This window comes from Emydura macquarii, unplaced genomic scaffold, assembly GCF_026122565.2.
Source record: "Emydura macquarii macquarii isolate MOO-44397 ecotype Brisbane River unplaced genomic scaffold, CSIRO-AGI_Emac_v2 contig_2897, whole genome shotgun sequence".
In the NCBI taxonomy this organism is placed as follows: domain Eukaryota; kingdom Metazoa; phylum Chordata; order Testudines; family Chelidae; genus Emydura; species Emydura macquarii.
Genome location: NW_027133034.1, coordinates 9233822 through 9261106, shown reverse-complemented (window position 1 = coordinate 9261106; position 27285 = coordinate 9233822). Strand labels below are relative to the sequence as shown.

The 27285-nt window shown below is 40.4% G+C and overlaps 2 protein-coding genes and 1 long non-coding RNA gene across 7 annotated transcripts in view; 2 read left to right on the top strand and 1 right to left on the bottom strand.

The window, feature by feature from the left end:
* FRMD3 (FERM domain containing 3) overlaps positions 1 to 8168 on the top strand; it is a 211816-nt gene extending 203648 nt beyond the window's left edge. For all 3 annotated transcript variants that reach the window (XM_067569315.1, XM_067569316.1, XM_067569317.1), the window contains one exon: positions 6417 to 8168. In XM_067569315.1, coding sequence (XP_067425416.1) covers positions 6417 to 7015 — 599 coding nt within the window. In that variant the 3' untranslated portion in view covers positions 7016 to 8168. The remainder of the gene's footprint in view (positions 1 to 6416) is intronic.
* On the bottom strand, positions 1344 to 22551 carry LOC137167237 (uncharacterized). 2 transcript variants are annotated; one of them, XR_010924063.1, is made up of 4 exons: positions 21762 to 22551; positions 17244 to 18424; positions 15398 to 15591; positions 1344 to 1586 (listed from the first exon to the last, which is right to left on the bottom strand). It is a non-coding gene; the product is annotated as an uncharacterized lncRNA (long non-coding RNA). The 2 variants fall into 2 exon arrangements; XR_010924064.1 differs by lacking the exon at positions 21762 to 22551 and adding an exon at positions 21241 to 21385.
* A 2339-nt stretch (positions 22552 to 24890) lies between these two features.
* Positions 24891 to 27285, top strand: part of LOC137167232 (uncharacterized) — a 97737-nt gene continuing 95342 nt past the window's right edge. The window contains exon 1 of one of the 2 annotated variants that reach the window (XM_067569310.1): positions 24891 to 25032. The gene's annotated coding sequence lies outside the window, so the exon portion shown is untranslated. Of the gene's footprint in view, positions 25073 to 27285 lie in introns of both variants that reach the window. The other variant, XM_067569309.1, reaches the window with a different exon arrangement.

The window sequence follows — 27285 nt, the reverse complement described above, 5'->3', positions numbered from 1 at the left end:
AATATTGCACAATCACAGCACTCAAAAAGATATTGTGAGAGTTGGCAACTGCAATGGTATTTTAGTTAGCTTTACAGTCGCAATACAACTAAAACAAGTTGGAATTACCAGGAGGACTGCAGGCAGCTGGCTGGTTATGTGAGGTAGATATGAACTGAGCTCTTACTCAGACTGAAATTCATTTCACTTGCATAAAGCTAGAGTATTTGGGGTTTATGTGCACAAAATTTATGCAGGCTTGAGATGAAATCCACTCTTTTCAACCCTGAGACCACAACACAGGAGCCTGATGGTGGTCCCATGCAGTTGTTATTCTACTCTATTTGCAAGGGAAGTTTGAATTAAGGGATCCCAGTAATCATGAATCCTACTTCCCCTTATTGCCCAGATCACATACTGTCACTCTTCACTATGCCAGGCAAACCACCCCTCTGCCACCCAGGATTGTGAAGGCCCCTGCTGCATGGTAATTGTTGTGTATTTTGTGTCTTGCCTAATTGCCTAGGTTGCCATAGCAATGAAGTTAGACAATTAGGGGATAGTTCAGCCAGTCCTGGCTGGTTTTAATGTTAGTTCAGTAAAGACACTCCCTGTGTTACATCTCTCTGATCCTGTGCTGATTTCTCTCTGAATACAAGCAATTAAAAGGAATTCAACATAACAGAAATTCTATTCATTATCTCAGCACAGTATTGCTCTGAGGCTTAAGTGGTGTGATAGGCTTGCACAGGTGAATTTCATTCTTACTGAACATAACCACAGGCAAATGCATGGTATTTCTACGTTAGTCAGTATAGCGTAGATGTTGTTACTTGTAGCTGATACTTCCTTGTGCTTACATTATTAGTGCAAAGGAGTTCTCTCTTGCTTTCCCTTCCTAGATAAAAACTTCAGGATGAAGAAAGGAGAGGGAGGGAGAACCTGTCTTATTTCAGTTTTGATTGTTTTACTTGTCATTTTGAAATTTCTGCCTGATTGTTTAGTTTTACTCTTGAGCATATTGTCAGCACTAAAATTCCTCCTCATGTAATTTTATACTACAGGCAAAAACAAACAAGCCACTCACCCTCAATTTTTTTCACTTAGTATATAAACCTGTGCAATATTAGACAGTCACCTATAGCAGAATTTTTGCTAAGGTGTACTACTTTTTTCTGGGCCACTGTAAAGAATCTATATTTGCTGGAAATATAAAGGAGCTGGGGCTCCTCTAGCCTCTACTAATCTTCAGCTGATGGTTTTGGGCTATTAAGAGCTGGTGAAAGTTATGTCAGGGGACTAGATCAGTCCTGGTGCACAGTGTACTACTGCTGCAGTGCTTGGTTGCCTCTTATGGAACTGTTCATGTTCTAAACTGCAGTTGTGGAAATGAAGTTTAGAGCCATCCCAACCTGTTTTGGAGTGTAGAGTACACAGCTGAAGGAATAGATTGGGTCCTGGCTTGTACAGCAAGATTTTATTCTATAAAACTAGTACAATTGCTCCCAAAATGCTGCAAACCTATATAGCAGATGAAAGATTCATTTTGAAATTATCTGATGCCGATAACATGTATTGAAGGATCTTTATCTATGGAATATAAGTTCCTGTAAAACAGACAAAGAATGAATAAGTGAAGCAATGCTCTCAGAATGTAATTTAATATTCAACTCAGAAATTCTTTTTTTTAGTCCAAGAACTAACAGTAAAATATCTTAACTAGTATTGAAAAAGCAGTGGACTGTAAAACCTCCCAGAAAACTTATTTAATAATGTACCTCCCTGATTGAATAGGGTTGAAGACAAAATAGATTCTTCTTTGAGGAATGCTTGCTTATGTTGATTCCATGCTAGGTGTGTGCAAGCCCATGTGCATGGCTACTGGAGATTTTTGCCTTAGAGGGCGCGAAAGCTGGCCCTGTGGATACTGGTAACGCAAAAATCTTTGGTAGCCATGCACATAGGCGCACACACACCTAGCATAGAATGGACATGAGCAACACATCTCAAAGAACAACAGTTACAAAAGGTTAGTAATCATTTTTCATACACAAGTAAGTGCAAAAGATTTCCAGGTGTGTCACAGATTAAATTAAATAAAATTGGCTCCAAGATTACTTTTGATATTTTTTCCTCTTTCTTTCAGGAGGACCTCAAAGTTTTAGGAATTTTCTTTTAACATGGGCTTATTTTAATTAACCTTCAATTCAAATGCTCTTGAAACACTAACAAAGGGGCCAACTTCTAAGATAATGTAAATTCTGCTTGAAAATTTGTTTTGGCATAATATCATTGCTGTATCTTGACTGTGTTCTCATGTCATTATATAAAACTCAACATTTTGAATCATGTTCTGCCATAGTGGCATGATACGACACCATGTCATGACATGACTCTATCAAAATATAACAGGCCCCAAAATGTATACTAGTATACTTTAGTAGGACTGGAAATTTAACTTCAAATAAGTGGACAATGCAAGCTTCCATATGAAGGAAAGAAGAAAATAGATTTAGTTTTTTTATTTTTCAGATGAACCTTGCAGCATTTGCAGTTAGAAACTCTGGCTGATTTTCGTCATTGCCATACAGCTCCAGTAGCAATTTACACCTGTGCCATGCGGATGTAAAACACTACCATTCTGACTTGGTAGGCTTTTACACCACTATAAAGGACAACATGATATACAAGGTGGTGGAAAGTAGATCCCCTTTTTGACTTGCAAACTAAGGATATTTGATACACTGACATCATGTTTATAAGATAGCTTTTCTAAGCACAATCCCACATTTACAGGTGATAACTGCTGAAACTTATATTTATGGTGTAAACTCAATATAGTACATTTACTCATGACATGCGACACTGGATTATGCTGTAGCTGTTTGATTCAGAATTCCTGTTTGACATTCCTAAAAATCCGTCCACTGCCAACATGCAAATGTTTTCCTTTTTTCCTTTGCTGAAGTTGAGGATAATGTATAACATTTTAAGTACCATATTAGAGAATGACACTGGATATCTTGAGTTGACCGCCTTAATAATAGTGCTGTGTAACTCGGAGCTGCCACTGCATTTTTATTTCTTAACTCTTCACAGTACCCCTTCATAAAATCATGAGCTGAAGGAATATACGCCACTGCCTTCTTCCTGTATGTTAGCAGCAAGTCAAATGAAGTTTGCCAGGTGCCTGAGATGAGAACAATGTTAATCATACTTATATGACCTTTCTTGTCTGTGTTCACTATACATATTACACACACTGGAATTCACCATGTGAAGAGGGAGATGGCTCAGGGACACAAATGAGGATGACCTTGCTTTGGAGCAATTGCAGTTGTCCCTTGGGTGGAAGCAAATATGTTAAGAAAGGTATTAGTAACCCTGTGCCTAAACAGGTAGAAAAGGGCATAGGGCCAAGATGTTCAAACTTGGATGCCTAAAATTAGGCCCCTAAATCTATTTTTACTCATCTAAATAAGTGTCCTGATTCACTTTTTGCTTCCATTGGATTAAGTGGAAGTCCAGCACCTCTGAAAATCAGGTCACTTCATCAGGTACCTAAATATGGAGTTAAATGGTCTTTCTTTAGGCAAGAAAGTTTGACATTTTTGGCCTTGACATTCAGGATATTAGAAATATTCTTTGAAGAACCCCTTAATACGTAGATCCTGCACTGAACTGAGTGGTGGTCACAAGATATAAAAAAGAGAAGAAGAAACTCACAGAAAAAAGTAAGACAAGGAGGTTGCAATGTAAAATTTTGTGGAATAAGAAACACAGACTACACAAGGTTGCTACAGAATTATACCAACATAAGGAATTCTGGGCTGAGATAGTCAAAAACCAATTACAAGGCTCATGTTGTATCTGTTGTCCTTTACAGAGCTCTGCATTGATCAACCCATTTGTTTAACTTTGCAAGTCTAGTACAAGTGGCACTGGAAACAGCTTTCATTTTATTTCTTATTATCCAGTAATTAATGGCCATGCATCTTATTATTTTATACCTCTTGTGTCTGTAGCATCTGGCTGTGATCCTCCACAGTATTACTCTAATTTTACATCTGTGTATCTTATTAAAACTGCAATGGTGATTTAGGCCCATTGTTTCTATTGGTAGGCTTTTTGCTTTAAGCAAAGAACTGGGTGTCAACTGATCTAGGTTCTAATTACAACTCTGATACGAGCTTCCAGGGTTACTTTGGGCAAGTCGCTTAATCTTTGTGTTGGTTTTGCCCTCCGTAGATGGATACATCTGTGTACCTCCCATGGTGGTTGTGAGGCTTCATTAATCATTTATAAAGCACTGAGGCCTGGATGCACAAAAGGAGTTAGGTGTCTAAGTTCCCGTTTTAGGCATCTAAGTCCCAGTTTCAGGACAACTGCAAAGCACAAAACTCCCACTGAACCTTATAGGTGACTACGTTCCTGTGTCAGGGCATGTGCACTGCCACCTCACTCTAGACCATCTGGACACCTCTCCACCTAAGCCCCAGAGCAATTTACAAACCAGGGAACGATACGTGTTCAGCTGTGTAACATGCATGGGGGAATCATGCTCTCTCTTGCCCAATGACTATATAAGTATTTATGACCAGGATGGTGACAGTGAAATGCTCAGGGAGATTAGAGGGACTACACAAACAGAAAACCCAATAGTAATGGGAGATTTCAACTGTTCCCATGTTGACTTGGGTACATGTCACCTCAGGACGGGATGCAGAGATAAAATGTCTAGATCCCACTAATGATTGCTTCTTGGAGCAGCTAGTCTTGGAACCCGAAAAGGGAGACGCAATTCTTAATTTAGTCCTAAGTGAAGCACAGGATCTTGTCCAACAGGTGAATATAGCTAAACGGCTCAGGAAAAGTGACCATAATGTAGTTAAATTTAACATCCTTGTAGGAGGGAAAATACCAGACAAACGCACTATAGTAGCATTTAACTTCAAAAAGGGAAACTACACAAACATGAGGAAGCTAGTTAAACAGAAATTAAAAGGAATGCTCACAAAAGTGAAATGCCCACAAACTGCATGGAAACTATTTAAGAACACCATAATAGAGTCTCAAACTAAATGTATACCCAAAATTTAAAAAAAAAAACAACACTACAGAGGAGCAAAAAAATGCCACCATGGCTAAAAAAGAGTAAAAGAGGTGATCAGAAGACAAAAGTCATCCTTTAAAAATTGGAAGTGAAATCCTAGTGAGGAAAATAGAAAGGAGCATAAACTCTGGCAAGTGAAGTGTAAAAGTATAATTAGGCAAGCCAAAAAAGAATTTGAAGAGCAACTAGCAAAAGACACAAAAACTAACAGCAAAAAAAGTTTTAAGTATCAGAAGCAGGAAGCCTGCCAAACAATCAGAGGGGTGATTGTCTTCTAAAGGATCACTCAAGAAGACAAAGCCATTGCAGAGAAACTAAAAGGAATTCTTTGCATCCATCTTCACTGCAGAGGATATGAGGGAGATGCCTACACCTAAGCCATTCTTTTTATGTGACAAATCTGAGAAACTGTCCTAGATTGAGGTAGAAGAAGTGCTTTTGGAACAAATTGGAAATTAAACAGTAACAAGTCACCAGGACCAGATGATATTCACCCAAGAGTTTTAGATGAACTCAAATATGAAACTGGAGAACTACTAACTGTGGTGTGTAACTTATTGCTTAAATCAGCATCTGTACCAGATGACTGGAAGATAGCTAATGTAGGGCAAGGGGCAAGTGTAGGTGAGTGAGGGATGGGGAAGGAAGGAGACAGACATGGGAGAGAAATATTCTATCCATATCTCCTACCGTGTATTGTGTTAACCCTCTTCCTTTTTCACATGACCTCCCCTTGACAAAAATGTATCATGATAACCTGTCTTGATGTCATAACATCTGTGGGTGAATGGTAGTGATTACATTTCGCAACCTCTAGGTGTTACCTTATCACTTCCTTATCCTCATTTCAAATGAAGGGTGGAGCTACATTTTTCTAACTGCACCTTAGTAACACCTGTTTATATAGTAAAATCAGGAGCTGGATTACTGGAAGTCTACCTGCTAGTAGAAAATGACCCCCTTCGCTTTCATGTGCTGCAGTTAACCACAAATATTAATGGTCTTAATTTATGTATGCTAAGATAAAAAGACAATCAAGTCTCAAATTTCAGAGGATTGAGTTCCTGTAAAAGACACTCCTCTTGGGGAGAATAGGTGGAATTTTAAAGGGAATGTACTATTTAATCTATGATAGCTACAACCATACAGTACTAACACTTTACTGATTTCAGTAATCAAATTATAAGCAAGTGATTGTGGAATCGTCCTTCCACCACTGTGCTCTGAAAGTTCATTTGAACTGTCTCTTATACAAGATCCTACTGAAAGGATGAATTTGTCTTTGACATCATAAACGGAGTCCTTTTTTATCTTTCTTCTCTAGGTATCCAGCTACCTAAGGATGATGAAATCTCTGTACCTACGATATCCAGTTCCCCTGCTAAGGATGCTGGGGAGAGTGTAGATTTCACTACTGAAGAGGAAGAGAAGATCAAAGAGGAACCTTTAACCATCTCAGAACTGGTGTACAACCCAAGTGCCAGCCTGCTGCCCACCCCAGTTGATGATGGTGAGATTGACATGCTCTTTGAGACCCCATCAAGAGCAGAGAATGAGAGAGAAGATACAGATTCATTTGAGGAACTGGAAGTGGATGAAAATGCATTTTTGGTTGCTGAGGAAGAGGAGCTGAAAGAAGCCCGCAGAGCACTTAGGTGCAGTTATGACTTTCTAATGGGCAATATACAGGTAAATGCTTTTGTGAAGAGTTTCTCCAGACTTCTTTTTGTAGGCCTTGGACTGCTGCTGTTTGTGTTCCCACTTCTCCTTGTCCTCTTGGAGTCGGACCTTGATATCTCCTTTCTTCATGAAATCCGTCAGACGCCAGAGTTTCAGCAGTTTCATACTGAATATTACTGTCCTCTTAGGCAGTGGGTGGCTTGCAAAATAAACTTCATTCGTGACATGCTGGGAAGCTCTTAAATGTTAAAATGTTAAAGAAACATGATACAACTAAGGGCTATATTCAAAATTTCAGTTAGTACTAGTTTCTCATAATGCTCATTAGACCATCAGCAGGAAGCTGTCTTCACTTTTAATCCTTTACAGACTGTTCAAAAGCTAACATTTGCTTTTCATACTTAAACAGTTGCTTTAGTTATAGGCTTTATACGGTGGCCTTTAAATAACCAAAAAGAGGTCTTATTTTTATTGCATTGTTGACTTCCTGCTCATCTATTGTATCAGACAAGACTAGGTATTTCTAGGATTCATTATTTGTAACATTACAAGCCATGACATTCTGAATCTCAGTGATAGTAAAATCGAGAGGAAAATGTTTTTGAATATACTCCTTAGTGGTGTAACAATCTTTTTTAACCAATGCCTATACAAACAATGTTTATGCTGGGTTTTTGTTTATTGGGGTTGTTTTAGGGGTTTTTTTTGGTTGGTTTTCTTTTCTTTTTCTTTTTTTTTTAACATTTGTATGTGTTTAAAATATTTTGGTAAATTTTTAGCAAAAGATGACTTCTGAAGTTATTTAAGTGTACAGATTGGTAAGATTAATGCACAAGGGCATGTAGGAGGATTTTTTAATGTTTTAGCAATGATTTCTTTTAAAAATATTTTGACAGGACACTGAGTTTATTATAACTCTATAAAAGATAGCCTACAGTTTGGGGAACATACAGAAAGTTCATTCAAGTGCAGGGGGGGCTGGTGAGGAGAGATGAAATGACACAGAATCCTCAAGTAATTTTTAATGGCACCATTCTAAAGCTAAAGGAGGTGAATATCATTGAGAAAATGACAATCCACATTCATCTGTGTCCTGTCATCTTACACTTCAATCAGTGCTATTAGAAAGTCTTTACAAGACAGTATAAGTAAGTTTTGTCAGAGGGTGATGGATCTTTGGACTAAATGTAGATTATTGTACATAACATGGAAAGATGAAGAGAGAGTAATTAGCAAAAATGCCTAGCTATATTGGTAGATGAGTAACCTACTTTTAAAAAATGGCTAGAGAATAAAAAGTATACAGTACTTTAACAATCAAGGCATTAGACTGTACAGTTGACATGCAGATATTCTACTGAATCACAATAAAAGGACAAAATATTTTTGAGAAATATCTTGGTTCTTTATTCTTTTGTTACTCTTCTTTGAAACATATTCCAGAGAATCATCATTTAATGTGTCATTATTTCCTGTGCATGCTGATTGTCTTACCATGTATGTTTAGAGAATATACATAAAATCTCATGATCACTGAGAAAAATCAGTAGACACCCCCCGTCCAATCCAAATGCTAAACAAAAATGAAAATTTATTTTGTAAACTGGAGCATCATCATAGAGGATTGTTTTGTTTGTTAAACCAAAAGCACTGAGCCTGATCCCTCAGTCTTAACACAGATAAAACTCCCATTAAAGCCAGTGGAAGGTTTGCTTTTGTATGGACTGCTACTTCACCCCATAATGTCTGTCTCCTTTATAAAGAGATTTTTTAAAATCAGAGATATGTTTGAGTCTCTCTTTGTCATATTGTATGTGCATATTGTTAAAGTACCTGTAATTCATACACCTTAGAATCATTTATGCTTGATGGATGAATGCTAACTCTTTGTTTCTCTAAACTTTTGCAAATGATCAGTTTGAAAATTCAAATTTCCCACAGAGGAATTTGTTTTCTCCTTTTCTTTTTAACACCTCTTAAAGGATAAAACAATCACAGTTCTTAGGAATTACTCTTCTCCGTTGTAACCATTTGGGTTGTTTCCCCATTTCCCAAAGAACAAAGACTACACAGAACCATTTAGTCTCCCCTCCTCTCACTCTCTTTCATCACCAACTTGGTTCAATGAGAATTACTATTGATTAGTTGTTTTATTTCATCGTGTGTAACTTCCAGGTAAACAATCCGTTTCCCTTAGACAAGAGTCATCCAGCCTAATAGAGCTTTTGACAGTGAACTAAAGTAGACATTTGCCCCTAAAAGGACATTATTCCTACCAATGGTTTCCTAAACAAATATGTCAGCAGAGGGCTTATTGTGGTGATGGTTATGAAAGCTAGCAGCCTGTTAGGAGGATACAGGGACTAGGTTCCATGAACTAGGTTCCATGCTGGATCCTATTTATTAAGTCCTTTAATTATAAAAAGTTAGGTCCTAAGTTCTAAAGTGTAGTTTTGTCTATGTAAAGTCATAGAGCTCCACAAATAGGAGCATTTGTTTTGTTTGATTTAACTCTGTCAGAAAATGGTTAAATTGCATGAGGAGAAGATTACCTCAGAGAATTGATAGTGCAATAAGGAGATATGTAGTATAAAATTCAAAGGAGAGAGTGTGTGTGTGTATTTTACTGTATGTGTATGCCACCTTGGCCTTTTAAAGTTCCTCCCACCATTCAGGAGAATTTCTGGTCTATAAGGTGAATTCCACTAAGAAACATAGAGTTCCTATAATGTACCATTTTACGACATAAGACTTGGAAATTTAAAGGGCCGGGATTGTATAATATACACATCTAGTGTGTAATACACAAACATAGATACAGTATGGCATATACATATCCACACACATAGAGAAACAATCTTGTATTTAGTTCTGAAGATGAGAGGTGGACTATGAAAAAATTTGTAGGTACAGTATTGTGTATTTGTCTGTGGTTAGATATATCGTAAAATGTTATGTACTTGAAATCTATTTTGTGGTTTGTCTAATATTTATAAACGCTATTCTGGAAAGAATTGAAAATGGGTTTATTTCATTAAAATACAAAAGACTGGGGGGGGGGGGGGGGCAATGTATCTGTAACTCAAGCCTTATCTTTGTATAGTGAATTTCACATTTCTATGTCAACATCCTGATTGTTTTGTATGTTGATATGATGGCAGGAATCCCTAATAAAAATATACTGGGGAAAAAAAGCACTCTGCAATGATGGCATTTCTTATGATAAAGGAATGTTACTTATGTTGGATGTCAACCTAAATTCATATTAATTCTGTACAAACAAAATATATTTTTTTACAACATTCTTTTCTTGGACTATGTTGTCCTATGAAACTGAACAGTCTTTGTGGGACTGTTACAAGTTGATGTTTTCTATATATGTTTTATTAACTGTTGGATACAGTAAGTATGTGTCTGTCTTTAAAAGAAGATATTTGATGTAAAACATTTTCATATTTCGTTTGGACTTCATGGTGCACTTGTGGAAATTCAAAGAGTCAAAGTCGAAGAGTTTAAGGCCAGAAGGGAACACCAGATCATTTAGTTTGACCTTCTTATATCACAGGCACATACAACACCCAGCATCTGCACACCAAACCTAATAACGTTTGGTTGATTTATACTGTATCTGTGCATATGTATATTTGTATTCTTTACTGAAAGCCACTACATACCCAGTTATAGAAATGCTAGTTGTGACTCCATAGTTAAGGTAGCATTGATTATGCTCTTAAAAGCAGGGACTCAACTCCTTTGTAATGTATGAAGAATCATGTATCTTCCCCAAAATTATTGCTTTTATGCTGAATGCTGACTGAATTTTCTGGAAGTTAACAAATAAATATATATATTAGTTTGTTGCATAATTAAAAGTGGGCACTTGCAGAAATTTAATATTTGTTGTCAGTCCTTTCTTAGACTAAAATGATCTTAATATGGAATAACTGATTTTGTAGATGTTCAAAGTCATTGAAATTTCATGTGCCGGTTACATTTGAAGAAATAGGTTGTAGTTAAGCTCAGTAATAATTGTTGTCCTTCACTGTTATAATTAGACAATAGCAGTGTTTGTCTAAATGTGTGTCACATTGTTGTGGCCATGAAGGACTACTTGGGAGGTTTATAGGCAGAGCTCTCACATGTTGTCCAGATTCTGAGCTTTCATTAAAAAAAAAAAAAAAAGTAAAAGTCTCTAGCTGTTAAGGTTGCAAAGAACCTTCAAAACACAATGCAAAGGTAACTAGTGCAGACATCTGCCTAAGCTTGCAGAGAGTCAAACAATAGCACTGAGTTGTGAATTGCCCCATTCCTTACAATGGGTACTAAGACAGATGCCAATGAGAATACTTTAAATTTCAACATTGTTTTCTATTCCACTGCTCATCAAAGCAAGAAGGAGAGAAAGTATTTTATTATGAAGTTCTAAACTACCATGTCCCAAAATGAATGTGTGCAAAGGACTAGCTGGGGGAGGACAGCACAAAATCTATATAAATTAAGAGGTGCAGACCTTTAATGACACATGGTAGGACTAGTATTATTTTCCTAAAGTGGGTTTCTAATTTCAAAAGTATGGGAAACTGCTGTAGGGTTTGGAGGATCTCATCAGCTTTGTGTGATTCCAGGAACATCAGTGCCTGTCCTATTTGGACTAGCCTACTTTGCTTTTTCTCATGTCAGCTTTCAAGAAAGGTCTCTGAGTGATCTCCATGTACATACCTCAGTCATTGCAGTTCTTAAAGGCCCTCTTGAGAGCAGAGACAATGGTCCACATTCTTGTTTTTTATTTTAAAGTTTTTTATTCCTTACCTCTACAAAGTCCAGTGACTGGTCTAGTTTATTTCTCAGTGAGATCTAACCCTCCTCCTGCAGATCCTTATAGGAACCCCTTCTGAGCCTTTGAAGCAGGCTCCTTTGTGTTTGATTTTTTTCAAGATAGTTTAATGGCAATCACCTTGGCCAGATGAAGTCAGTGGGATTATTCCATCGTACACCATTGTAAGGGGCCACAATCTGTCCTAAATGCTGAGCAGTGCCCTTCTGGAGATTTAAGATGCTCTCTGTCCCTGTCAAGTCATGCTTAAAAACATAGAATGACCTGAATTTAAAACTATGGTGTAATTTTTAACAAGTCTTTTTTATAATATACAGTCAGTTTGTCATAATCACGTCAATACTACTGCATCATAATAAAGGGGAACAAGGAATCTGCTTTCACTCGGGAGGAAAAAAAGGGAGAAGGGATGAAAACACTGTCCACAATTTATGGGTTAATTAAAATAATCTGAAATAAAACATGAATCGGAGATACTGCATATTTGTGGCATTCTGATCTCTCTCACTTTACCTTTCTCTCACTTTCAATTTCTATTTAGAGAATTTCTTTTATGGTTATCAGGCTTACTGCTGTACAGAGATAGCAGGTAACACAATGCTGAGAGGAAGTAAACTATGGCCCATGAAAACTTTGGCATTGTGTCCCATTGGCTAGAGACTGTGTACTTGATGTTCAATCTTATGTCGCTCTGATGGGTTTAAATAGATCATTGTTTGAGGTGAGAGGAGGTGCATTTCTTTCTTTGGAAAATAATTAACTTTATTGATTGTGTTCCATGAGGGACTGTATAATTATACATGACCAGAGGTAGCTATCAATAGAAGAAATTGAAAAACCTCTTAATTACATTGCCATGTACCCTATTTAGAATCTTTAATTAATAAAAAGAATTAGCATATGAAATGTGTGTTGAAAAAGGGACTTTAATCACTTAAAATATTTTTCCTGTTTTTAATACAATGGCAGCTACAATTGCCTATGTAGAAAATGTGATAAATGGGAGGTGGGTGATATATTTTTGGCTCTCTTAATGAAATTTAGCAACTGGGAATAAGGAGAAAAAATCAGCACCACAAAGCCAGTAGTTCTCTAAAGTTCACCACCAAGTGTCCTGTGCACCACAGTTTGAGACCCTCTGTATTAATTATTAATGCTTACTGAAGATAGAGGCCACAAATGATTTCAGAACAGCTTTTACTACAGTCAGTTTTTGTAAGATCTGGCAAAGGTCCTTGCAACAATCCTTTTGCTTATTATTAAATCCTAAAAATTTTGCAAGCTCCAAAAAATTGAACTAATATCAGTTTAGTTAAAGTGGTTGTCATGCCGAAGTGATTCAACTTCCAGGTACTGAGGTAATCATGGTCTTGGCATCTTCCTAGACAATCTCACACAAGGAAAAACAAAGCTGCTTTTCCTTGGTTCTGAAAAATGCATAAAATCTGCCAGTGTTCAATAATCCAATAGAGTTCAAACAGTTAATTATTGCTTTTGAATGATGGTTTTTAATCAAAAGTTGTTACTAACTTCGTATCTTTAAGGCTGGCAAATAAGTTACTCAGTGACCTATTGAAAATTCATAGACTGTAAAGCCACAAGGGGCCATTATGATAATCTTATCTGATTTCTTGCATAAAACCGGCCTTATAGTTTCACCCAGACATTTCTGCAGTGAAAGTAATTTTTCTTCTATTGTAAATGAACACTATTGTGTCCAATAACTTATGGATGAAATAGCACATATGTTCTGTGTTTGTACAGTGCTTAGTGCATGGGCAGGGGAGGGCTGGTCCATGACTAGGGCTCCCAAGCACTACAGTAGCACTGACTTCAGCCACTTGAACTAATGAAGTAATTGGTAGCAGAAGTAGATTGTTATCCTCCATGTGGACCAAACACCAGAAAAGAACGAGACACACACTTTCTTAGTGGGTTTCATGACTGTTTCCTGATGTCAGAGGAATCTTAACACTTGGAATGCCTGGGTTCAATTTCAGGGTCTGGAGGAGAGTGTTCTCCAGTGGTTATAGACCCTTCTGCCCCATGTGCTAGTCTCCCTCTGTTCCTATCCATCCCTCTATGTGTCTCCTAACTTCCTCCTGCCCTGCTTCTATCCACTTCTCCACTCCATCTTCTGTCCCCCTACCCCATTGCTCCGATTCAACACCCTCACCCTTGCCCCAGGTCCTGTCTCCCTCTGCTTCTGGTCCTATCCAATATTCACCCCACCCCAGCTCTTGCCCCCTCCTCCTCCGTGTCTGTGCAATCTCCCGACAGCCTGGCCCCTGCTCCCTTCCCACTGTGCACCTATCCAACCTCCCCATCCCCTAGTTTTTGCCAGGTTCTCTATGGCTATACCCATCAAGCCTCTCTAATCCTATCCCCCTCTCTCTTTGCTCTCCTCTGCCCCCTGCAATCTCCTCCCCCTGCCCCTCGCCTTGTCTGCATTCAAGTGAGGGAGATTGCTGCTTCTCCTCCATAATGTCTACGTGCCAAGAGGGGGTACATTAGAAAACAGGAGAGAGAATCCACCTGCTCTCTGTTCTGGTGCCCGGGGCCATAGCAATCTGGGGCAGCAATAACGGTAAATCCTGCTCAGCCCCTGCAGTCTTGGGATGGAGAATGTTTAGTGACTATGGGGAGGCACAAACTTAGTTCAGTTGGCACATAGGAGCTGCACAGATTGGAGTATTCTCAGTGCAGATGAAATCTTTGGAGAATTTAGCCACTTACAAACCTCTACTGAGCATATGTAAACGGACTTTGCATGGCTAATAACTTGGCCAAATTTGGGTGAATTTTCAGCGACAGCAAAAGGCACATGCCTGACACCAAGTAGATCCATCTAACATATTTCAATTCCTTGCATCAAAGCTTCTCAGTGAAACAATTGGACATTTTTTTAAATGTACGACATCTTTCCCTAATCCCTTTCTCAGAAATGGCAGAACCACTTTCTTACACTTTTCAAAAAATACAACCTGAGACAGACACCCAGCATAGAAAATACCAGCCCAAACAGCTAAAGCTAGGGAAAGTTCTAAGTAACTGAGAACAGAATCTTATAATGGAAAATATCAGGCAACCTTTACTATAGGTGACACTACCAGCTTAAAGTGCTTAAATTTAAAGTGCTTTTAAATTATTTTTGTTGCTCCTTTCTCTTCCTGTCTTCACCAGGATGATTTTTAATGGAGGTAACTTTCTTTCATGACTGTCAAATTATGCCTTTTGTGTTATCTAATAAAGTGTTCTTAAACAATTCTCAATCATCATTCAGTGTTTGTTTAAAATTTTCCTCCCAATTTAGCTCATAATTATCTTTGTCTTTTGAAATGGTCCTTTTAAAGCACCTTGGATATATATTACTGATTTTTTTGTGCAGCTGTGGCACTGCAGCTCTCTGGCAGAGGAAGGTTAAGTGCTTGATAATGCATATACAATGAAATGTCTTTTAACCTCTTTTGGCACTTCTGAAGAAAAGCCTTTCTATTGAAACAGTCAATTTTGAAAGCACACTGCTTGCATTAAAATTAATTGTATCTCTAAATAATTTTCTCTGCTACTCTTACTGAACCAATAAGTCACACCAGGGTTGTAAAATATGTTCAGACAATTCCTGTGTGTCATTGGTAGGCTACAAAATGTTATTTTCTATACATTTACTTACATTGTACTCACCATTCCTATAAACTCTCTAAAATTTCCCAATTATAGCAAACACAATCTTATAGATTATAATTGGCATCATTTGTATATAGTTAGGTAATTGAGAATGTTTAACTTACATTGCCCATCCAGCACTCATGCGGGTTGGCAGAAAGCCTAGGAACATCTGCTTCAGAGATTTGTGTCTGCTGAGGCTTCTTTCCTGCTTGTTGATAATGACTGGATTACTTTACACTGATGAATTTCTGGTAGTTACGTTGCTCTGTATAGAAATGTGTCATTGCAGAGTCATCAGACCCTCTGGCCTCACCATCTGAATAGAATGATCAACAAAACGAATCATCAGAAACTCCAGAAGCCAAACACATTTCTCTAAATGTGACAGCTAGTCATGGCTAATGAGAGAAAAAGGAGTATAAAAAGTTTGCAAATTTGAAATAGTAACTATTACTCAGCATTTGCATAACACTTTTCACACAGAAATAAATCACATTACAAATATGAGCCATGCTGGGAATATACAGGCTTTTTGCCTCCCTCGAAATGAAAAGGGAAAATTCTGGGAGCGTTCCTACCAGTTGCCAGGTTAATTTGTATATTAAGCTCTCTGACTCCCCCAGAGGTAAAAAGGTAAAATTGAGAGGATTCCTACTGATGCCGAATATAATTCACATATGCTTAAGTGGTGCTTTTTTATAATGTGCATAAGGTTGTTTTATTTTGTATTACTTTGTTGTCTTTTTAGGAGCTGTGTTAATTATGTTGTGTAACTGCATACATGTGGAAGGATAGAGTGAGGATTCTGAGGTCTCACTTTGAGTCCAGAGTCTTGAACTCCAGCTTCCCTTTGGAGCCAGCTGTGATGAGTTAAAGACAAACTAGTGGAATGGTGACAATGGACCGGAGCTAATTTAATGGAATGGCAGCAGTGCACCAGACAGGAGCTGGCAGCTCTGTGACCTAGTCAGGTAGTTGCAGATCGGATACAGCTAGCATCAGTGGGCAGAGCAGCCCTAAACAGCAATTGGGAGGCCAGAACAGATTTGACAGAAACACATCCGAACTGTCTACAGCAGTCAAGCAGAGAGGAACTGCACTCCTCTGCACCCACCTGACCACTACACAGTCGAACAATTTGAGCATGTGGTTTGGGTGAGTTAGGATTGTGCTTTACACAATAGTGGAGGGTGGGGTGGGAGACCCAACAAGCAGCCAAGAATAATAACTGAGGCTGAAAGGACTGCCCCATTTCTCATGTTTTGTGATTTTGCCTAATTTCATTTTACAATGTATTAAGGTGTTATATATTAATTAATGTATTAATGATCCCAAATAAAACTACTATGATCACCTGTCTTAAGGGACAGTCTAAAATATACCAGGACCAACTAACATGATTTTAAGGTAGGTAAACTGTGTCTACATTAGATGCAAAGTGATGTTTCATATCCTGTTAAGTAACTTGATTTTAAAGAGCACCATTTTTCCATTTTAGCCTAGGCCAGGAAAGCCATTGCAAACAGTTAAAAATAATTGAAAGCATCCACCTCTACATCAGTTTTCATTGTAAAGTAACAAGACCTCTTTTATAGATGTATTTCCGTTATGTCACTCTGACAATTGGGTGATACTTTTTGACTATTTAAATTAATATGTGCTTTAGTCATGTCTGTAAATTTCTTGTTTGTATCTTGCTAGCAAAGTTTTGGCCTAAATGTCTAAAAGTAATTATTGACACTGAATAACTCATTAAACGAAGAAAGAAAATTCTACTTAGGGAGACTAACCTAACAGTTTGAGAAAAAACACTTGGAGGCAGAGATATGGTGGTATTTCAAAGAAGAAGATCGGAATCAAACACAGAATTTGAATTGAAGGACAGTTTCCAGTTCTCACTTGGAGCAGGGTCACAGTTCTAGCAGTTAAAATATTTAGTTCAACAGACATATATTATTAAATATTTACCATTTGAACTCTGATCTTGAAAGACGCTAGATCTTTTCTCTTGGTCAGTCTGAAGAACTTGGCCCTCATCTCTTTCATTTCTTTGATGAAAGAAATTACACACAAAATTTGTTCATAAAGCAAGAGAATGGTGAAAGCCTGCCCTCTAGTGACACTTCACAGTAATCTTTCAGAGGTTGGTCTACTCCTTACCATGGACCAATGTACTCCAAATCTTCGAGTCCTGAATTCTTTCTGGATTAAAGACATTTTGAAAGTCTTCCCCTAAAGTAACAAAGGACTTGGGAACGTGGATGAATTAGAAATTTATAGATTTACTCATAATTATTTGAAATTGTTCTGGGACCAAATTAGATTTTCTCTTTTGAGATAAACAAGCAAGCCATAAATTGAGAGCAGTCAATGAGTTTTCTCCATGGTAAAAATTCCTGATGGTTGTTGGTTTTGTTGTTGTTGTCTTTTAGGAGGAGTAAGGGTTTAAAACTGCTTTTCTTCTGGTTTCTCCTGGAAACCTATTACACCTGTATAATATTTGTTCCTCAGCCTTTTACTGATACAGAGCCAACATAATGACCCTTTTTAGGTTGCATATATTTCTGTCCAAAAATCCTAAAGCTTAGTTGGTAGATATCTCATCTTTCAAATGATATGTTCTTCAGTTGATTAGCTGTCATTGCTATACTTCTGGAAGCTTCCATCAGTTTTTGGGTTTCTGGTTTCAACTGATAAAAAATATCCCAAATCTATTTTAATTGCTTGGCAGTTTTAAAAATCAATACAGAAATAAATCAAATGTGGATATTCTGAAGGTTTTGTTAACCTTTGTTTTATTATTATTATTTTGTATTTCATCTTTCCTTTTGGAGTAGGTCTCCCAGTCTCTTACTGGGAAGGTAAATAATACAGCTGGAGACAGAAGGACCTCTGTAACGTTATTTTATTCTGTTGACAGATTCTTCCCTGCTATGTGGCAACATTGCCTCTGCTGGTGAAAAGCTGCTTTCAACCTCACACAGCCAGCCAGTAGATGATTCTCCCTATGTTAGGGAATTCTAAATAGTGTAGAGTCACCTTCTCCTCCTCCTAGCCCTTGGGTAGTGGACAAGGTTGATGAAAAGGAGATATGACTGGGATGTTCTTACATGTTGGTCATTCTTAGCGGTCAGAACGTCTCCTGGAGGCTGTGGAGAGAGGCATGATTTAGAATAGCCCAGAGTTTGCTTTAAATTGCCTAAACTGAGTTGACCACAAAAAGTACACACATACTCAAGGATCTTGTCCCATTTCTATAATCCAGGTATGTCCATCACAAGTCTATATTACGTTCATAGAATCATAGAAGATTAGGGTTGGAAGGGAGCTCAGGAGGTAATTTAGTCCAACCCCCCTGCTCAAAGCAGGACCAAACTAAATCATCCCAGCCAGGGCTTTGTCAAGCCAGGCCTTAAAAACCTCTAAGGATGGAGACTCCACCACCTCCCTAGGAAACCCATTACAGTGCTTCACCACTCTCCTAGTGAAATTTTTTTCCCTAATATCCAGCCTAGACCTCCCCCACTGCAACTTGAGATCATTGCTCCTAGTTCCGTCATCTGCCACCACTGAGAACAGCCTAGCTCCCTCCTCCCTTGAGCCCCTTTCAGGTAGTTGAAAGCCGTTCTCAAATCCCCCTTCACTCATCTCTTCTGCGGACTAAACAAGCCTAGTTCCCTCAGCCTCTCCTCATAAGTCATGTGCCCAGCCCCCTAATTAATTTTCATTGCCCTCCACTGGACTCTTTCCAATCTGTCTACATCCTTCCTGTAGTGGGTGGCCCAAAACTGGACACAGGACTCCAAATGTGGCCTCACCAGTGCTGAATAGAGAGGGATAATCATTTCCCTCAATCTGCTGGCAATGCTCCTACTAATGCAGCCTAATATGCTGTTAGCCTTCTTGGCAACAAGGACGCACTGTTGACTCATATCCAGCTTCTTGTCCACTGTAACCCTGAGGTCCTTTTCTGCAGAACTGCTTACCAGTCAGTCCCCAGTCTGTAGCAGTGCATGGGATTCTTCTGTCCTAAGTGCAGGACTCTGCATTTGTCCTTGTTGAACCACATCAGATTTCTTTTGGCCCAATCCTCCAATTTGTCTAGATCACTCTGTATTCCTAACCCTACCCTCCAGCATATCTACCACTCCCCCCCAGCTTAGTGTCATCCACAAACTTGCTAAGGGTGCAATCCACCCCATCCTCCAGATCATTAATGAAGATGTTGAACAAAACTGGCCCCAGCACCAACCCTTGGGGCACTCCACTTGATAATTGACTGAGCTGACAGCAAAGCCTATAGTGTCTAATAGTTTCCATTATAAGGCCCTGTTCTCAGTTGCTTATAATTTTGGCAAACTGTAAAAACTTGGACTGAAATTTTCCATGCTGGCTCTCTGCCACAGCCTGATTCTTTTTAAAATTTAGCAAAAATGGCTAAGCTGTTTCCGACAATAGGATTGGGGGAAAATGTGTGTTTGCCAATGTTAATCTCCCCCTCCCCCAACTCATTTCTGTTTTTTTAGGAGTTCTAGCACCTTCAGACTTTGGAACAGGAATGTTGGAATTTGCCATAGAAATAGTTTTGGAGCAAGAGACATGTATTTTGCTGCCCCTGTGAATAACTACACGGATTTGGCCAAGTCATCAGCCACTGAAAAATCACCATTTCCACACATTCACTAGAATTTATTAGAAGCTTGCTGTTAAAATCTAAACATTCCATCTCTATGGAACATGTTCTCAGCCCCAAAGGGCTTCCTGCATGATAGTACAGAACTAAAGACTTGGATGGGACATAGTCAAAACAGCATAATCAACAGCAGAATATTGTATTATTTAGAGGTAGGTATGCAGGACTGGGAGCTGGGAAAAATCTTCAAGTCTAAGCTCTTCTACTGATTTACGTTAATAATTCTACTTCAGTCCTCCTACCATGGGAGGCAGACAAGTATCATTCCCTGCATTTCTGGGGGAACTGAGAGATTGCATAAGATCATTTCTATTGGAGCTAGGAACAGAACCCAGGTCTTTAAAATAGCAAACACAAAATTCATCCATAGCTATGCTGCCTTTCTGACATCATGTGCCAAATCTGTGTGTTTGGGGTGTGCTGTCTGTATTGTTTTTCCACAGGTCTGGTCAAACTGAAACTGGCATGTGACCTGTCAATCTCCCTATAGGAAAAGGATATCAAGGGCGAGAGAAGAACGGGGATAAATAGGCTACAGGCCCGTGTTCGGCCTTCTCTCCTCTCCCCCAATAAGTCTTCCCTTAAGTCCCTATTCTTTTAGCCTGTTCCTCCCTTCTGTCACCCTAACTTTTTCTCCCTGGCATCATTCAGCATACAGGATGGACTGCAAGTGAGGCAGAGTAATACACGAAGAGAAAAAATTTTCTCTTATGTTAAGTCACTGCGTGGCAACCCAGATTTCTATTCCTGGCTCTGCCTCATACTTCCTATGTTATGTTGGGTGAAATCTGTCATAATAATACATAGATGTGTGGGATGGATACTAAGATTGCACAGGAAACCTTGATTCTGGCATTTCCTAACTTTGGAAACTTTGCAACTTTAACAGTCCTTTTAACACAGCTATTTTTTGCAATGACTTTTCTCATGCTATCTGAAGGAGTTAATTTGAACAGATTTTTGTAAGTATTTAAGAGCCTAAAGATGCAGATAGGCACTTTTAAAAATCCCACTAGATGCTTAGCTACCTAAGGCTGATTGATTTCAATGAAAGTTAGGTGCTTTTGAAAACTGCACTAGGTGCCTAAATACTTTTAAAAATTTGGCCCCTAGAAAATTCTTATGGATTAGTCTCAGTTTGGGTAACTTGATAGTAGTGGTGCCACTTAGCTTTCACTGTGACTCATGATAATTACTATCACAACTTGTAGTGGAGTGCCATGACTAATATGCATCCTAATTATCAGGGCAATAAACAGTTTCTCATCTTACTTGAATGATCCCCATAGCTGTGTGGGGACACACAAAAAGATTCTGTGAACAGGCTGCCACCCATGCCACTAAAACTTCAAGTAGGTTGGTGTCAGAGAACCTCTGTGCTGTGGCTGTAGTGGTGTTCACCATTCCCCTCTATTGCAATTTAAATGCCTGGAGAGGGAGGGGAAAAAATCATCAACATTTTGTCCTTGTTGGAAACAGATGCAGACAAACCCCTTCTTGAAGAGCATATACAGCAGTCTTCAGGCCCCAGACCAACAGGAGAACCGTATGCCCTGGCTTCTCTTAAAACCACCAGTATTTTACTTGCTCATAGAAGTAGGCCTGGGCTAACTGTGACCTGCACGTGAATCTAAGCAGCCAACCGAAAATACCACAGCCCAGTTATTCCCTCTGCTGGGCTTCCCCGTGCACCCTATCTACTCTGTCGTCCCTGGTTGGCTTGGACGTTGGCTGGGACGTTGTATTTCCCCCTCCCTAAGAAGCTCAGGCCCCTCTCGTGTTCAGCTACTAACCGAAGAAGGGCCCCGTGGTTTGGTTTTCGAAGGAGTGCCCGAGATCAGAACTGTACGTGGCGACTCCGCGGGGTCAGAAGAGACCCGAGTAACCGGTTTCCTCAATGTCACGGCCTTTCTCCTCACCCCTCCGGGCGCAGCGTGGAGTCCGCCACAGGCCTGTGCTCAGCCCAGGGCCAGGGCAAGGGTCCGGGCGCAGGAGGAGCGCGCCTGTGGCCCCGGGAGCTGCTGGGTCAGCTGCTGGAGCGAGCCTAGCTGCTCTCCCGGCCGGAGACCGTGCGCGGGGAGAGGGGGGCGCGGCGTTGCGCAGGCCGGTGCTCGGGGCGCGCGGCCGGCCGGGATCAAGGGTTGGGGGCTGGTTCATTGTGCTGGGGGCGTGGGCGGAAGGGAGGATCCGGGCGGGCAGGCCCCGGCCCCTCCCTCGCTCCGGGACTTGGGTGACCGCCTGCTCCTCCCCTGGCCCGGGCGGCGGTTTCCACGGAGACCGCTCGGTACGCTGCCTGCGGCGCTGCTGCGGAGCCCCAGCCCGGCTGGCCTTGGCCGCCCCCGGCAGCGGGTCTTAGCCGCCGGCCCGGCCCGGGCTCTCGCCCCGCGCTCTGCCGGGCAGGGGTGACTCTCCCAGCCCGGCCGGACCCTGCTCCGGCATAAATAACCCCCGGCGCTTGGACCGAGGCGGCGGAGGGGCCGCGCGCCAAGCACAATCCGAAGCCGCGGGGAGTCAGCGGGACAGCGCCGTGAGCCCTGCTGGCCAGGTGGGTGCGGGGAGTCGCTGCCTGAGGGCCGGGCGGGCCGTGTCACGCACGCAGCCGAACAGCTGGCCCGCCGCCCCCTCGCCCCTCCAGTCACCCCCCACCTCCCGCAGCCACAGTCATGCAACCGCCCACTCACCCCGCCAGCCATGCCCTTGCCCCTTTAGCTGCAGCGCAGGCAGCCACTTGTCCAGCCATGCAACCCCCGCCCACTCACACTCACCCCTCCACTCGTGCACCTGAGCTATGCAGGCAAGCAGCTAGTCCTCCAGCCATGCAGCTGCCCAGCCACCCTTCCACTCCTTCAGTCATGCAGCCATCAGTTCAGCCGCCCAGCCACCTGTCCATCCACCTCTGCATCTGCCCAGTCTGCCATTCAGCCATCCACCGCTGTCCAACTGCCCAGCCATGCAGCCGCCCAGCCACCTGTCCAGTCATTCAGCCACTCAGCCACCCGCTCACCCAGCCTTTCAACCACTCATCCCAGCCGTCCACTCACATGACAGCCCAGACACTTGCCCATCCATCTGCCTGCCTGTTCACCCATACATCTGTCCATTCACCCACTCAGCCACTCACTTTCCTACTCAGCCATCCACCTATTTATTCACCCACCTATTCAACCACTCTTCTACCTGTCTGTTTGCCCAACCATCCACCCACTCAGTCATCCACACACCCATGCAAGGAGCCATCCAACCACTGAACCGCCCATACAACTGCTTTTTCCCCTGGTCAGCCCCTCATACACACTGGCTCACTCCCCCAGCCATCCAAGTGCCCAGTCATACATAAATCCACCTGCTTGCCTAGTCATTCAGCTGTCCTGCCATCCATCCATTTATCCAATCATCCAACCACCTATCCACCCACCCACTCTCCCAGGCATCCTTAGAATCAACCATTTGCCCACTTGCCAAACCATACATACTACCAGTCCATACACCCGTTCCGTCTCTTATCCTGTTCTCTCACTTTCCTATCCATCCTCCAACCCACACACCGAGCCATACCCTTACGTACACATCCACACACTCAAATACTTTTTGATCCCTTCCTCCACACACTTGTTCGTTCCTCTACTCACCCAATTTTAAAATTATGTTGTGGTTGTTTATTACATAGCACCACAAGCCGGTTTGGAACTTTCCAGAGCTGATGAAGACAGTGTCCTGTCAGTGCGAGCTTACCTTCAAAACACTGGTTTCTAAGTTGTGGTCCGTGGAACACTTGTTAGGGATTCACAGACAACTGGCTAGTCACGGGGTGTTGACTCATTTCCTTGATCCCACCTGCTTGACTGCATTTACAAAAAGTTAAAAATACATTAGATAGTTACCTCACACTATTTTTCGGTGTGTGCAGTTGCAGTAATTGCTATAGGAATGTATGCCACAGAAAGGGAGGGTCTGTGAGATAATCTCTCCATTAAGAGGTGATCTATACTTTAAAAACGAGTTTGAGGCCCTTGTTGTAAGATAAGATGATAAATTGCACAGGGAGGGTTTGGCTAGAGAGAGAGAGAGAGCAAGGGACAAAGACAATACAATTATTCAGTTGATTGGAATTGTACTGTATTTGTCTTTGTAGAGTTATGCAGGTTATTTTAAATGATAGGACAATGTTTTATAAGCAGGGCTTGAAAAATCCACTTGCCTGTGGCTAATTGGAAGACTTCTGTAGTATATAATCTTTCATTTAAAAACAAATTCTATTCCTTATGGTTGGGGAAAATAAGCAAATGTGATCCAAGAGTAAACTTGGTACAGTACTACCTCCTGGATCTTCAAATAGACTGTGTTTTCAGTATTGCTGCTGCTCAAGGTGAAAACTGCAGCACATCAAAAACGAACCAGTCTTGTCCCTTTATGTAGCTGCTATTCAGAACCCTCTGGGAGATGTGTAATTGACAACATTCAGTTTAATTTTACTCTCCTGCTGTTGAGAAAGCTTTGGGCTCTTGTAAAAGGAAGCACTATTCACTGGGGAGAAGGACTCAGACAGAAGCTGAGGGAGGAGGGGTAGTATACCAGGGTAGCTCCTCTTTGAGCTGCCAAGAAGGAGCTAGATTAGAGGTCCAGGCAGACTGCCTGTCCTGGTATGCAGTGTTCCATTTTCATCCATGCAGCCTGGCCTGGCCACTCCAGTAAAGATACAGCATTGCTTGTTGGTGTGATATAGCTTATCTCTAAAGTCCTAAAAATATTTAAGTTACTGTGGTAACTCACTGAGGTCATTCCTTCTACAGGGGGGATTTCTAAAAAGGGGGAAGTGGGCTGGAGATAGTTTGTCCTATTAGAAGTTAAGTTAGAGGCTGACCTGAACCAGAGAAGTTTGTTTGATCTTCATGTTATAAACAGAGCTCTAAAGCAGGAGTATTTGAGATCTACTCCTGTAGAGCCCCACCTGGATACATGAATGAAGGCTGAGGACACCAATCACTGGAAGAGCCAGGTTATTGAGTACCCAGGAATGTACCAGCAAGTGTTGGAGAGCATTAGAGAATTCTTTTCTGACTTTAGGTAGAATTTTGTTCAGTACAAACTGACTACTGCATATCTGGTAAACATTGTTTGTCCTTTTAGCATTTGGAAATTATTTGTAAATATTTACTGTTTGTTTTACGTTGCTTCATTTGTGTTGCTTTCTAGCAAAAGTATATGAGATCTGGGCTGTATTCCTATCTGTGCCAAATACCTTGTGTGCCTTTGAGCAAGTCACCTAATCACTCTGTTCTTCAATTTCTCTCTCTGTAGCAACTGGGATAATATTTACCTGTCCTACTGGTAATGTTTGTAAAGTCTTTTGAGGTCCTTTAATGGAAGGTACTGCAGAAGTGAAAAGTATTATTTTTCATTATTAATCTGGTCTGCATTAAAGAAAGTGGTGTAGAAGAGAACTCGGGAGAGATCCGAGATATGTGGTGGTAAAATAAAAAACAAACAAACAAAAAAAAACCCCTCGATACCTAGAAAATTTGGATGTTTAACCCTTGTTCCGTATCCAGAATTGTCATACTGTTGGACCAAAGGAGGGCAGTTACTGTATAATTTTCATGTTGAGGGATGAGACAAAATGGGGAGGAGATAGGCTATCTGTGAATGGGAACCCTGACAAGGCCAGACAAAGCAGGCTAGGTTTTGCCTACTTTATTAACTTGGATGTAGTGTGATCTTCACTCATTGTAAATCAGCAATGAACATTTCTTTTAGTTTTGCCTAACCATGTTCTAATATCACCAGTTTCTACTGGGAAATAAGAAATACCCTGTCTCTGTATTGTCTCCTCTCTCCTGTTGCCTGTCTTACATCAGTCAGGCTCCTCCTCATTTTCTCTCTCTTCCCTTCTGTTGTTTACCCAGTTATTTCCCTGCTGAATTGCCCCACTTGGTATAGCTTATATCTGCAGCATTGTCACTGAAATGAACTAATATGCTGTCTCTCATATAGTAATATTAAAACACAAGAATAACTTATTTATGCCTCTAGGTGGCAATTGCAGACTGATCTATTTTAAAGAATCATATGATAATACATTATTTTCTCAAGGGTTTAATCTGATAGTATCCATCTTGCTTTGGAACAGTGATGCACCCAGTGTCATGGAAAAAGATCCTGTGATTAAAGTTGCTTCATTTTGACTTTGTAGTCACTATGGAAGACAATTCATGGTATTAAATTAGAAATAAAATATAGGGTAAATTAACCACACCTCTCTTTATGTAATTTGGGACTAGTCACATACTTAAAATTAAGCACATGCATGAGTATTTGCAGGATTAGAGTCTACATATCTGTGAATTGCTACCATGCATGTGCCCAGTGTAATTTTCAAATATTGATCTCACTTTCTTTCCCTAGGAAATAAATGTATTTCTATTTTAGCAAGACAGTCTGTTCATATTATGAACTAATCTCTTGTCATATTTGAATGAAAGAAAACTTGAATTAGTGTATAGTATATCTCGGAAACCAGTGGAACTGTGTCTTTTTAAAAACAACAGCAACAAAATTCCATGAAAATTTCTACTGAACTGCGATTCCAGTTGTCAAATTTCATCCTCTAGTGAATTATAAACTGATTTATAATGAGAATGCCAACAGCTTCTCAAATGTATCAGTGTTTTCTGCTACCACTGTAAAGCAGCATGTAAAAATAGCATAACTTTGTCTAGAGTTCCCGAGGGGGTAGCCCTGTTAGTCTGTATACAGCAAAACCAGCGAGAGTCCTGTAGCACTTTAAAGACTAACAAATTTAATTTCTGCAGGCATAAACTTTTGTGGGCTGCAACCCACTTCCTCAAATGCAAGAAATAGAAATCAGATAGGGGGTATATATAAACACACAAGGGTAAGGAACAACAATGGGGGGGGGGGGGTAGGTGTTAGCAAAGTCCATTCAGTTAGAGTAGATGAGGCCTTTTCACAACCATTGATTAGAAGGTGAGAATGTGTGAACAGTGACAATTACTTCTTGTAATGAGATAACCATTCCAAGTCCTTATTCAGACCCAGTTTTATTGTGTCAGCAGTTTCCAGAGCTGGCCTTAAAAACAAATAAAACAATTGACTAATGCAGTTGGCCTCTGGGTGAAATACTGGCCCCATTAAAGTCTATGGAAGTTTTACCATTCCTTTCATTTGGGCCAGGATTTCATTCTCAGTTTTTTGGGGGCTCCACATAGCTTCTGTAACTCACAATCTGATTGCCCCCTAGTAGAAGGATGGGCTGTTTTGATTTTGGTTAAACCTTCGCTACTGTTTTGTTCTGTGTCA